General features: G+C 53.8%; 2 protein-coding genes across 2 annotated transcripts in view; both read left to right on the top strand.

Moving 5' to 3' along the window:
- The first annotated feature begins 2,193 nt into the window (after positions 1–2,193).
- ZNF579 (zinc finger protein 579) lies at positions 2,194–5,425 on the top strand. The gene is made up of 2 exons (XM_006750011.3): positions 2,194–2,319; positions 3,324–5,425. Exon 2 carries the CDS (start codon positions 3,326–3,328, stop codon positions 5,012–5,014), a length of 1,689 nt encoding a protein of 562 aa, XP_006750074.1. The 5' UTR covers positions 2,194–2,319; positions 3,324–3,325; the 3' UTR covers positions 5,015–5,425.
- Positions 5,426–12,570: 7,145 nt separating this feature from the next.
- The window catches only part of SBK2 (SH3 domain binding kinase family member 2), a 2,501-nt gene continuing 2,333 nt past the window's right edge, over positions 12,571–12,738 (top strand). The window contains exon 1 of the mRNA XM_081807934.1: positions 12,571–12,600. Within this exon, the coding sequence (XP_081664060.1) occupies positions 12,571–12,600 (30 nt within the window). The remainder of the gene's footprint in view (positions 12,601–12,738) is intronic.

Below are 12,738 nucleotides of genomic sequence, written 5' to 3'. Positions count from 1 at the left end.
CAGACACATGCCACAACATAGACGAATCTCGAAAACATGCTAAGTGAAAGAAGCTGGTCATAAGAGATTACGTATTGTATGACTCAACTGATATGAAATGCCTGCAGTAGGCAAAGCCATAGAGAGACAAAGCTGGTTATTGGTTGCCAGGGGCTGGGAGGAGAAGGAAACGCAGAGTGACAGTTTAATGGACCTAGATTTCTGTTGGGGGAGATGAAAAAGTTCTGAAACTAGATAGTGGGATGGCCACACACACACCCATATACTGTCTATCATATTTGAAACGTTAGAGGTATACCTCACTCTCCATAGGCCCCTCCAGGATCTGATTGCTTCTCCCTGCTACAAGGTAACTCCTACCACGAATTTGGTGCTTATTGTTTCCATGGATACTTTTAGACTTTCACTCATATGTATTTATATTTTAAAAAGTCGTACTGTTGACCAGGCGCTTTTAAAAGTCATGCTCTTCACCTCTGTCTTTTCTCCCATCTCTTTGTGAAATGCAAAGACTCACTGAGACTCACTAGCTTTGAAATGTTTTAGTACCTCACTTTACTGCTCTTTAAAATGGGAGAATAATGTGACCCACTCCATAAGGTAAGGAGAAACAAATGGGTTTGTATTTGTAAAGCACTTACAAGACGAAGCTATTATTTTCGTCTTATTTATTTTTATTACCCCCCCCCCATTTTATTTCTTGTTCCTTTACTTTTTTGAGTATGGACCACATTCACATGGCTTCAAATTCAAGAAGTACAAAAGGATAGAGTGCAGTAAGTTTCAGTTCTGGGAGTTAGACAATGTTGCTAGTTTCCTCTTCTTCCAGACACAACCCACTGATAAGCACAGATAGAACAGGTGGCAGGCTGTTTTCCACCTTCCTTTCTGCCTGCCCCCCTTCACTTCACATTATCACTTGGAGTGTTTCCATATTTTTACACAGCAAATTTCTTCATCTTTTTTTTTTTTTTTTGATACATAGCATCCACTGGGCAGGTCAATCATGACGCCACTCGAATCCCCTACGGATGGGCATTTAGCTCATTTCCAGTCTTTTTCAGTGGTGTGCGATACTGCACTGATTCACCCGGTACAGATGTTGTTTTGCATGTTTCTGAACAGATCTGACAGATTAGTTCCTGGAATTGCTCACGTGTTAAGGCTGTTCCAAATTTCACTTGCCCCAGCCATGTACAAAAAGGTCCTGTTTCCCACACTCTTGTGGACAACGTTCAGCGTGTACTTCACCTTAAACAGCGACAGGCTGCAGGCATACCTCTGCAACAAGTCTTTCCTGCTCAGCATGGGGCATTTGAGATGTGTTGAGGTGCATTTCTCTCTCATTTCCCTTGACTCATCCTTCTCATCTCTAACCCTTGGCTTTCATCCTGCAGGTTTCAGCTGAAACACTGTGGCCTCCTGGAAGACCTTGAGGATTGCTCTCACCCCAGTGGGAGATCAGCTCAGTGCCTTCTCTGTTCTCTGTCTTCCCACCAAATCCTCTTTCCTGCGTTAGAGCACATTTTCCAGGAAGGCGATTGGATCTGTGTCTGACTGCCTCCTCCATCTGACGGTGAGCTTCCTGCAGACAGGGTCCAATGGTAGCTCCAGCACCAAGGACAGAGGTAGCCCACAGTAGGTGCTCAGTAAATATCCGTAGCTTAGGATCCAGTGAAAATATATATAGCAAAATATATTCAGGACTCAGGAGCACAGTCGGTGCTTAGTACATGTTGTTCTCTTAAGAGCGAATGCATATACGCAGGGCTTGTTATAAGGGGGGGGGGGGCACTGAGGCTAGGAGAAGGGACAGTCGCTTGCTCAGAGAGCCAAGTGAAGGCTGGAGTGGGTTCTAGTCCAGAGCGCCCTGCTTTCCTTGAGGCCTCTGCCACTGCCTCATTCACCTCCCTCCCCTGGCATCCCCTCGCCCAACACAGTGCCTGGCACAGACAGGACCTGATAAATGTGTATCTGTTGAAGGAATGAATGAATATGTGTGTCTGCTGAGGTGGGGAGGGGAGCTGCGTCCAGCCTCCCAGGCCCCCAGCCCCCTCCCCGTGCAGGACCCAGGAATCCAAGCCGCCCGCCCTCCCCGCCCCTCTGGGTCCCCTTGTCCTCCCGCTTCCGGCCTTGCAGCCAGTCTTTCCTCTTTTGGGCTCGGTCGAGAGGCTGGGTTTCCGGGGGAAGGCTTAGGCGGTGACACCGAGCCCAGCCTCCTCCACCCCCCACCACGCTCGGGCCCTCCCTCCCTCCCCGCCACCACCGTCCGCGTTTGGCCGGCCGCGGGGAAGGAAGAAAGGAGCGAAGGAGGCGGAGGTAAGAACCAGGCGCCCAGCGATCAGGGCCGAGCCCCAGGGCCCGGGCTCGGAAATCCGCGAGGCCACGACCCGTGGCCCCAATTCTGCTGATCACGCCTGCGGGAAAACCACAAGCTGGGCCCGGTGGGGAGCTCGGACCCCCATGGGGACCTAGGGCTCCGGACCCCAGCAACCTTGGTGGGGGGCAGGCGTCCAGGGGCTGGGCCCTCAGCCGCCTCCTCCCTGGAGAATTTGGGCAGCTGAGCCCCCAGCCCCCCCTCCCCCAATCCTCCCTGCCACTAGGACCCAGGAATCCATACCCCCTACTTACAGGAGTGGATCCGAGTCACCTCCCAAACCTGGGGCTCCAAACCCCAGCTCCCACCTCTCTCGGTCCCAGGAGTCCAGGGCCCCAGCCTCCCCCCCTGCCCAAGAATCTGAGCCCTCCTACCCCTGGCCTCTCCCAGACCCTGGTCTGGGCACCCACACTGCATTTCCGGGGCCTCCCAATGTTGAATTGTACCCGCTCCACTCGGGCACCACAGGCTGGGTCCCAGCCCCTCCCAACATGCTCCAGCGGGCCCCCTGGAGAAAAAGCAGTTAGGCTGACTCCCTGTCTCCTCTTCTGTCTGTATCTCTGGCTTGTCCCCTCTCTCTGTCTCTCTGTCTCTCCCTACGTCCATCCTGCTGTGGCTCTTCTGATCTCTGTGTTTGCACCATCTCTCCCGAAATCTCTTTGTTTTCTCTCCATCTCTGTCTCTGCTGGGAGTCCCCATCTCTCTCTCCTGCTGGCTCCCACCATCCTGTCTTTACCGCTTCTCCTGCTCTCTGTCTGTCCCCCGGTCTCTGCTCTGTCTTTCTGTCTTGCTGGCTCTCTCCTTTGCCTGGCTAAACATCTGACCATCACTGAATCTCCATCTCTCTCTGTCTCTGCTTCTCTGCCTCACTCCACACATCTCCCTTTATCTGACCCACCCCATGCGCCCCCCGCAATGTCTCCTTGTCTCCCCTTTCTCCTTACAGGCATGGATCCGCAGCCCCCTCCACCCGCCCAGGGCAGCCCACCTCACCGTGGCCGGGGCCGGGGCCGTGGCCGAGGCCGTGGTAGGGGCCGGGGCCGTGGCAGGGGGGGCGCTGGAGCCCCTCGGGCGCCCCTGCCCTGCCCGACCTGTGGCCGCCTCTTCCGCTTCCCCTACTACCTGTCCCGGCACCGGCTGAGCCACTCAGGCCTCCGACCCCACGCCTGCCCCCTGTGCCCCAAGGCCTTCCGCCGGCCCGCCCACCTCTCCCGCCACCTGCGAGGCCACGGGCCCCAACCCCCACTGCGCTGCGCGGCCTGCCCCCGCACCTTCCCGGAGCCCGCGCAGCTCCGGCGCCACCTGGCCCAGGAGCACGCAGGCGGCGAGGTCGAGCTGGCCATCGAGAGGGCGGCCAAGGAGGCAGCAGAGTCCAGCTGGGGCTCCCAGGACGCCAGTGCGGAGCAGCAGCCCACCACCGCCGCAGCTGGGGCCGCTGAGGAGGAGGCCGCGTGGCCCGAGACGTGGCCGGCGGCGGAGCCGGCCACGCTGGCGGCCCCCGCGAGCGCCGAACCCCGGGAGTCGGAGGAGGAGGAGGCCGAGGCAGGGGCGGCGGAGCTGAGGGCGGAGTTGGCCCTGGCGGCCGGAAGGCAGGAGGAGAAGCAGGTCCTGCTCCAGGCCGACTGGACGCTCCTGTGCCTCCGCTGTCGTGAAGCCTTCGCCACCAAGGGCGAGCTCAAAGCGCACCCTTGTCTGCGCCCCGAGGGAGAACAGGAGGGTGAAGGGGGCCCCCCGCCCCGCCCCAAGCGCCACCAGTGCTCCATCTGCCTCAAGGCCTTCGCCAGGCCCTGGTCGCTGTCCCGCCACCGGCTGGTCCACTCCACCGACCGCCCCTTCGTGTGCCCAGACTGCGGCCTGGCCTTCCGCCTCGCCTCCTACCTCCGTCAGCACCGGCGCGTGCACGGCGCGCTCAGCCTCCTGGCCCCGCTGCCCCCGGCGGGCAGGAAGGACGACAAGGCCTCGGGTGGACGGAACTCAGGGAAGGGGCCCGAGGGCGGCGAAGGGGCAGAGTGCGGGAGCGCCCCCGAGGGGGGAGAAGGCGGGCAGAACGGAGGGGACGCCACCCCGGCCCGGCCCCCCGCGGGGGAGCCGCGCTTCTGGTGCCCCGAGTGCGGCAAAGGTTTCCGGCGCCGCGCGCACCTGCGGCAGCACGGGGTGACCCACTCGGGGGCGCGCCCCTTCCAGTGCGTGCGCTGCCAGAGGGAGTTCAAGCGGCTGGCCGACCTGGCCCGCCACGCGCAGGTGCACGCAGGGGGCCCGGCCCCGCACCCGTGTCCGCGCTGCCCGCGCCGCTTCTCGCGCGCCTACAGTCTCCTGCGTCACCAGCGCTGCCACCGAGCTGAGCTGGAGAGGGCAGCCGCGCTGCAGGCGCTCCAGGCCCAGGCCCCGCCGTCGCCCCCGCCGCCCCCGCCGCCCCCGCCAGCTGGGCAGGAGGAGGAAGGGCTCCCGCTGCCCATTGCACACATCAAGGAAGAGCCACCCTCCCCGGGGACCCCACCCCAGTCGCCGCCGCCGGCTCCCCCTGTCTTCCTCAGCGCCTCCTGTTTCGACAGCCAAGACCATTCAGCCTTCGAGATGGAGGAAGAAGAGATTGACAGCAAGGCCCACCTGCGCGGATTGGGAGGCCTGGCCTCCTGACCTTCACACCCACTCTTGGCCCCTCCATTTGGCTCCCGGTTTGCAATATGGAGGAGGGAAGTCGAAGGAGAGGTGCCTCCTGTCTACCCACCCTTCCCCTTCCAGCCCTCAACACTAAGGAGGGGGGGCCCTGGACCACCCCTCCCTCCCCATCGCCCACCCCCAGGACCCCTGACTGGCTAGGAACTGCTTGCCCCCGTAGGCCTCTGAAGGCAGGACGACTTGGAAAAGGAGGCGGAATATATTGGCCAGAGAGATGGAGACTGGGGGGGATCCCCTGCCTGGCTGTCTCCCATTATACACACTGGACACCATCACCTCTTTGGAACTGCCAGACCCTTGGGGTCCCCAGTGAGCAAAGGTCCATCCCTGTCCTTTTGTCTGTCTGTGAATAAATGTGAGTTCGTGAAACAGGAGAGAGTGAGGCTGTCTGTGGGGGCTGCCAGAGGGGTTCTAGGGTGAGGCGGGATTCAGCCAACAGGCTCTGAGCTTGCATTCCAAGCAGGAAGGATCCAGATTCCCACATCAGGGAATGGCAGGGAAGTGCTCAGCCAGCAAGAAACTCAAGAGAAGAATCGGGAGTGTGGCAACACTGGTGACCATCTGCCCAGGCATCTTTGGGTAGCCCCATGGCCCCCCTGTGCAATCTCTGCATGCATTCTTTCAGCAAACATTTGCCAGGCACAGCGCTGGGCCCTGGGGATGCTGGAGATGAGAAAGCCATGAGGAGCCAGAATTCTAGATCCGCACTGCCCCATACAGTTCAGCTGCTAGCCGCACATGGCTGCTTCCATTTAGATTCAGGATGAGTAAATCGATTTAAAATAAAATAATTAAAAATGTTCAGTTCCTCAGTCACACAGTTTCAAGGTTCAATAGCTCCATGTGGCTGGTGGCTACCCTGTCGGACAGCACAGATCTAGAACATTCCATCACCGCAAGAAGTTCTCTTGGACAGGGCTGCCCTAGATAATAAACCGATCTGCAGTAGAGCCCCAGGTATTAATAAGGGCTACTGAGAACACTGCATGGCTGGGAGGGAGGGCCCTCTGGTGACCTTTGACCTGAATGAAGAGCTGGGTGGAGGGAAGAGCAGGGACAAAGGCCGTGAGGTAGTTTGGTGCTGCATGTTTGAGAAACCACAAGAAATTGGGGGTGAGGGAAAGTGTCATGTTCTGCAAACCTTCTAATGGTTTTTTCTTCACCCATCTATTTGGGTCTTAAGGAGTGGAGAGGGAAAGATGTGTTCAAGCCATCTTCCTTAAACCCCTTCTCTTTCCTTCTATTGACCTCCTGCCTTCCCCCAGCGCCTTCAGTGGCTCTCTCTTTCCTATGCAAATAATGATGACATTGACCACTTAGGTATCTTCATGCGTATAAGGCCAGGAAAAGAGGGGTGAGGTCATCCCAGTTTTCCAGGGCAACAAACAGAGGCTTTGGGAAGGAGGATTGCTCCCTAGTGTGATGAAAACACCAGGCAGGGGCAGGGATGGAGGGAGGGAAGCCGGGAACATGGAGGTTGAGGGTCTAGGAAGGGAAATGACTGACTACCCAGAGCTTTGCAGAATCCTCCCTGGCAAAGATTCAACACACCTTGGCTGAGCCCTTGGCACTGTGCCTGGCACGTAGTAGGCATTCAATCCATGTTAGTCCGTTTGATTATCGCTGTATCACCCAGGGCTGGATGTAGGGGAGGCAGTGATGAGTGAGACCACCTGGGCACCAGCCCTCATGGAGCTTACAGACCAGCAGAGGATGTGGACAGTAATCAAATACTGGCACAAATAAATTAGGGTTTCCAAATGAGACTGGTTCTTCCACAAACTAGGTCCCGTAACAGCCTCAGATGTGGGGAGCTGGGGTGTGCTTTCATGACATCAAAGCTACCTCCCTCCTCAGGAAGCTTCAGTGGCTCCCTATTACCATATCCAAACATGGGCCACCATTTAGCGAGCACCTACCATGGCCAGACACTTTTTCAGCTCAATCTCATTGATTCAACTCATTGAGGGAGGGGATTACATAGCCCAATTTACAGAAGGAGCAAACAGGATTAAAATTAAGTCATTTGTCCTACTTTGGAAATCACTACCATGAATTGAGCTCTTTGTATTCAATGAGGTGCTTTGTGGGGAGGGCTGAAAACAGGGGTTGGCACCGGTGAGGGAATCATTGCTGTTGTTGCTTTGTTATGATTATTTTCCCAGGCTGGTGTAAAACTGATCTCAGGGAACCCTCACCACCCCACTGGGGATTAGGAAACATCCTCATCACTTTCTAAGGGCAAGACAGCACTCAGAGAGGGGGTCCCTTGTCCAAAATCTCATAGCTAGGAATTGGTGACGTGGAATTTGAGCCCAGGCTGGACCAACTCCGTAGCCTGCACACCCTTAGCCAGGCCAATATAATGCTTAGGATTAGCCCCCTCTTTGCCTGCATCCCGGTCTCCAAGCCCCAACGCATCATGCCCCACCCCTCCTGGGCTTTGCCCACCACCTGCCCCCTTTCCCGCAGGCTTACTCTGCCTGGAGGATCCACTGCATCCGGAGAGAAACATTCCTAGAACAAAACACAGAACTTAGGGTGAGAAAAGGTCTCTAAGGATAGAGCCCAGTTCTCCCGTTTTGCAGACGAGAAGACTGAGCCCTAGACATGTGGGACAGACACAAAACATGATAAAACACCCAAAGGGTCGCCATTATTGTGAAGAAGCACTGCTGGTGTTCATGAATCAAACCTTGTAGCTTGTCTTGCCCTGTGCTGAGCATTTTACATATATGACCTCAACCACATGTTCATAATCATACAAAATACATTTTTAAAAGATTTTTATTTATTCATTTGAGACAGACAGATACGGGGGGGGGTGGGGGCGGAGAGAGAGAGAACCCGAGGAGGACAAGAGGCAGAGGGAGAGGGAGAAGCAAACTCTCCGCTGAGCAGGGAGCCCAAGGCGGGGCTAGATCCCAGGACCTGGAGATCATGACCTGAGCCAAAGGCAGACGCCCAACCATCTGAGCCACCCAGGTGCCCCACAAAACACATTTCTTGAGTACTTAGCCTACAGCTCCTTCTAAAGGGATTGTGTGGATTAGCTCACCTACTCTTCCCAACAAGATCAATTGATAGATGCTATCCCGGGCTGCACTTGTTTCTCTTAAACAGCTTGAGATATCATTTGCATACCATAGAATTTACTCATTTTAAAGGCACTCAGTTAGGACACGTCCACCCCAAAGATCTCTTGTGCCCATGAATAGTCACTTCCCATCCGCACCCCCAGCTCCAGGCAACCACTGATGTATTTTCTGTCTCGACAGATTTGCCTCTTCTGGACAGTTCCTATAAATGCATCATACAATATGTCACCTTCCGTGTCTGGCTTCTTTCACTCCACACGCTGTCTTTAAGGCTTATCCACGTTGTAAGTTTTATGAGCACTTCATCCCTTTTTATGGCTGAGTAACATTCCATTGTATGGATAGACTGCGTTCCGTTTACCCATTCATCTGTGGGTGGACCTCTGGGCTGGGTCCGCTCTTCGGCTGTTGTAAATAGTGCTGCTGCGAACACGCTTGCGGACACAGATTTTATTCTCTTGGGCAGATTCTCGGGAGCAGAATTGTTAGGCTCTGTGAAAAGCTCATGATACACTTTTTAAGAAACTGCCAGACTGTTTCCCAAAGTGGCTGTACCATTTACAGTCCCATCAGGGATATGTGAGGGTGAGGGCTCCCCATGGGGGCTCCATTTTCAGGAGAAGGAAGCCCAAGATCTCCTGGCTGGTAAGTAGCAGATCTGGATATGTCTGAGGGCATTGTGGTTCTAAAGTCTGTGCTCTTAAGTCTCATGCAAAGATTCATTCTTACCCTGTTATTCCTCCCTCCCTCCCTCCCTCCCTCCCTCCCTCCCTCCCTTCCTTCCTTCCCTCCTTCCTTCCTTCCTTCCTTCCTTCCTTCCTTCCTTCCTTCCTTCCTTCCTTCCTTCCTTTCCTTGCTTCCTTCCTCCTAAAACTACCGAGCTGTTGGCTATGTGCAAAGCACTATTCTGGATGTGGGAAAAACATCAGAGGACAAATAGACCAGGTTACACTTTGGCAGGAGACACAGATAGACAAACTCAGAACACTGATTCCACAAGTATTTACTGAGCCTCACTATGTGCTGGGCACTGTCGGAGGCGCCGTTCACCCTCTGGTTAATGAAATGGACACAGATCCCTGCCCGCAGAGGGTTTCTATTCTACCGGCAGGAGGCCGACAGGAAACCATAGTAAGCAGGTAACCTATATATAAAACATCTTAGGAGGGGGATGCATGCACGAGGATGTGTCCCGGGGTGGGCACAGCTGATGCAAAGGCTCTAGGTGGGAATGTGACTGGTGTGTTCGGGAAGCACAGAGGCCACTGGGACTGGAAGGACAGAGAGACAAGGAGGGAGCGAGGCGGAGGGGATTAGGGAGAACTCGGGAGTCCAGATCCCATAGGGACTCTAAAGGACTCTGATTTCTACTCCATATGCGATGAGAAGAGAGTCTCTGGCACAATGTCACTTCCCTTTTTCCTTTTAACATTTGGAAAAAAACTTCTTTTTAAAGATTTGATTTATTGGGGCGCCTGGGTGGCTCAGTTGGTTAAAGCAACTGCCTTCGGCTCAGGTCATGATCCTGGAGTCCCGGGATCGAGTCCCGCATCGGGCTCCCTGCTCAGCGAGGAGCCTGCTTCTCCCTCTGACCCTCCCCCCTCTCGTGTACTCTCTCTCATTCTTGCTCTCTCAAATAAATAAATAAATCTTTAAAAAAAAAAGATTTGATTTATTTATTTGAGAGAGAGAGAGGGAGACAGAGCACAAGCAGGGGGAGGGGCAGAGGGAGAGGGAGCAGCAGACTCCCCACTGAGCAGGAAGCCCAAGGCGGGGCTCCATCCCCGGACCCTGCGATCCTGACCTGAGCTGAAGGCCGGCGCTTAACTGACTGAGCCACCCAGGCACCCTGAAAAAAAATATTTTTAAGTAAACTCTACACCCAACATGGGGCTCAAACTCAGGACCCCAAGATCAAGAGTGGCATGTTCCACTGACTGAGCCAGCCAGGTGCCCCAACATTTGAAAATTTTAAAACACATAGCAAATGGAAAGAATTCGACACTAGATGCGTATCCTCAACACTTAGAGTCTACAGTGAGCATTTTGCTCTATTTGTTCATAATGAACCTGTCTATCCATCTATCTTTTCATTTACCCATCCATCAGCCTATCCACCACTCATCTTTAAAAAAATTAATCAACTTCCCTTTTTTGAGCAGTTTTACATTCACAGAAAAATTGAGTGGAAATTGCAGACAGTTCCCGTATATCTTTAAAGAAATTCATTTCAAAACAATTTGCAACTATTAGGTCACATCACCCCTAAACACTTCAGCATGCATATCGTAACAAGATATCAAATATTTATTTAAGTTTCTTGTCCTTGGTAAAATTTAAATACAGTGAAATGCATACAGTCTACATGTTATCAATTGATACTTTTGAGAAACACATACTCCTGAATAGCACAGACCCCTCTCCTGGTTTAACAGATTCTCTCTGGCTTCTGTTTGGAGAATCAGTTGGTGGGGAGTGGGGCAAAAGTCCTCTTAAGCCCACATGGTTTGCTTTTTAAATAACCTTTTAACCTTTTATTTTTAGAATAGTTTTAGGTTTATGGAGAAGTTGCAGCAATTGTAGAGACTTCCCGAGCATCCCTGAGGCAGGTTTCCCTCCTGTTATCGTATGACCGGGGCACATCTGTCAAAACCAAGGAACCAACACCATAGAATGCTATCAACCAAACGCTCTGCACTACTCAGATTTAGCTCATTTTCCCCTGATGCCCCTTTTCCATTCCAGGATTCCACCCAGGATACCACATGGCCCGTGTCATGCCTCCTCAATCTCCTCTGATTTGTGATCATTTCTCAAACTTGCCTTGGTTTTTGATGACCTTGACAGTTTTGAGGAGTCCTGAGGAGAAACCCCAAAGCCAGTGAAGTGCCTTTTTCAGCACATCCTCAGGGTGCGGGTGGGGGCCCACACGTATCCACATGACTTACCACTGAGGACGCTGCCCTCCATCACCTGGCAGACAGTGACCCCTCCCCCTTCCCGCTCTGTGCCCAAGTCACTGAGTGCAGCCCACATGGAGGGGCAGGAGAAGCATCCAGATACAATTTTGAAGATTCTTCTGTCCCCTCTCCTTCCCCCTGTTTATTCATTTATGCAATCATTTATTTGTATCTATACGGACTCAAGTATGTTTCTTTTGTACTTCGGGTGATAGTCCCATAGGATGGTATTTATCTCACGTAAATGCATATTATAGTCCCCTACAACATTATTTATTTCATTGAAGCCCACCTGTTTTATTTTTTTTTTAAAGATTTTATTTATTTACTTGAGAGAGAGAGAGCATGAGAGGGGGAAGGGTCAGAGGGAGAGGCAGACTCCCCACTGAGCGGAGAGCCCGATGTGGGACTCGATCCTGGGACTCCAGGATCATGACCTGAGCTGAAGGCAGTCGCTTAACCAACTGAGCCACCCAGGCGCCCCAAAGCCCACCTGTTTTAAAGCCAGGTGCCATCAAGAGAGAATAATGCTAACGGAGAAGCAGGGGCTTCTGGCGGGTGCTGTGACTTCAGTTACGTGGTCCCAGAGGGCTTCTGGGAAGGAGTAATTTGAGACTTGATCCAGATGAGCTAGGGAACTGAGCGTGTGAATCAGAAGCTGGGACACCCTCCCTTTCCAGAGGGGCTCTGAGGCTCCAAGGGGACATCCAGCGATGACCAGGTGGAGCTACGCCTCCCTCCGGGCACGGCCTACTCCCAGCCTCCTGGGGGGGCGGTTTGGAATTCAGCCTCAGAGGCCAAGCCCCGCCACCTCCTTGGCCTCTTATCTCACCACACCCAGCACTGTGCCTGGCACAGACCTGTGCTGCATAAATATTTGCTGCCACTCACCCAGCTGCTCGAGCCCCAGCCACCCTGCTTTCCCACCGCGGAACATTCTGCCCTCCTCCCTAATCGGCTCTTTGTCTCAAGGTGGGGGGGGGCATTGCTGGCACCAGGTATGGAGCCTCGGAGAGGGAAGTGACCCACCCAAGGTCACTGGGAGAAGGGGGCCAGAGAGAGAGAAAGAGAGTCGTTCCAGACTGGCCACCTCCAAGCTTCTAATATCAGGATAATAATTGTAGCTACTCTTCACCATCACGCCCATGTTCGGGGACCTGCAGGCCACACGCATTAGCTGCAGGTTCCCAGCACCCACCAGGCTTCCTCCTCTCAGCCTTGGATGGGCAATTCCTCTGCCTGGAATGACTCCCCTTTCTGCCCCTTCAAGCCTCCTCTCTGAGACCCTCTCTATCTCACCCCGCCTCTATTAATCCTTTGTTGTAGGCAGAATTCTCAGCTGGATCCCAAGATTCCTGCTCCCCTGGTGCCCATGCACCTCCTCCCAGGGCCAATCTACGAGCCGCTGTGGAAGGACTTTGCACACAGCACTAGGATTCCAAGTCAGACAACAGGGATGGAGCGAGAGGGCATCATGCTAAGTGAAGTGAGTCAGACAGAGAAGGATAAATACCATACGATTTCACTCATATGCAGAATGTAAAAAACAAAACAAACAAAACAGAAACAGACTCATAAAGACAGAGAACAAACTTCCAGCTATAAGAAAAAAGAGATGAGGGGC

This window comes from Leptonychotes weddellii, chromosome 16 (assembly GCF_054177405.1).
Source record: "Leptonychotes weddellii isolate Sample4059 chromosome 16, ASM5417740v2, whole genome shotgun sequence".
In the NCBI taxonomy this organism is placed as follows: Eukaryota; Metazoa; Chordata; class Mammalia; order Carnivora; family Phocidae; genus Leptonychotes; species Leptonychotes weddellii.
The sequence above is the reverse complement of the archived record's forward strand: the minus strand, read 5'-3'. Positions and strand labels throughout refer to the sequence as shown.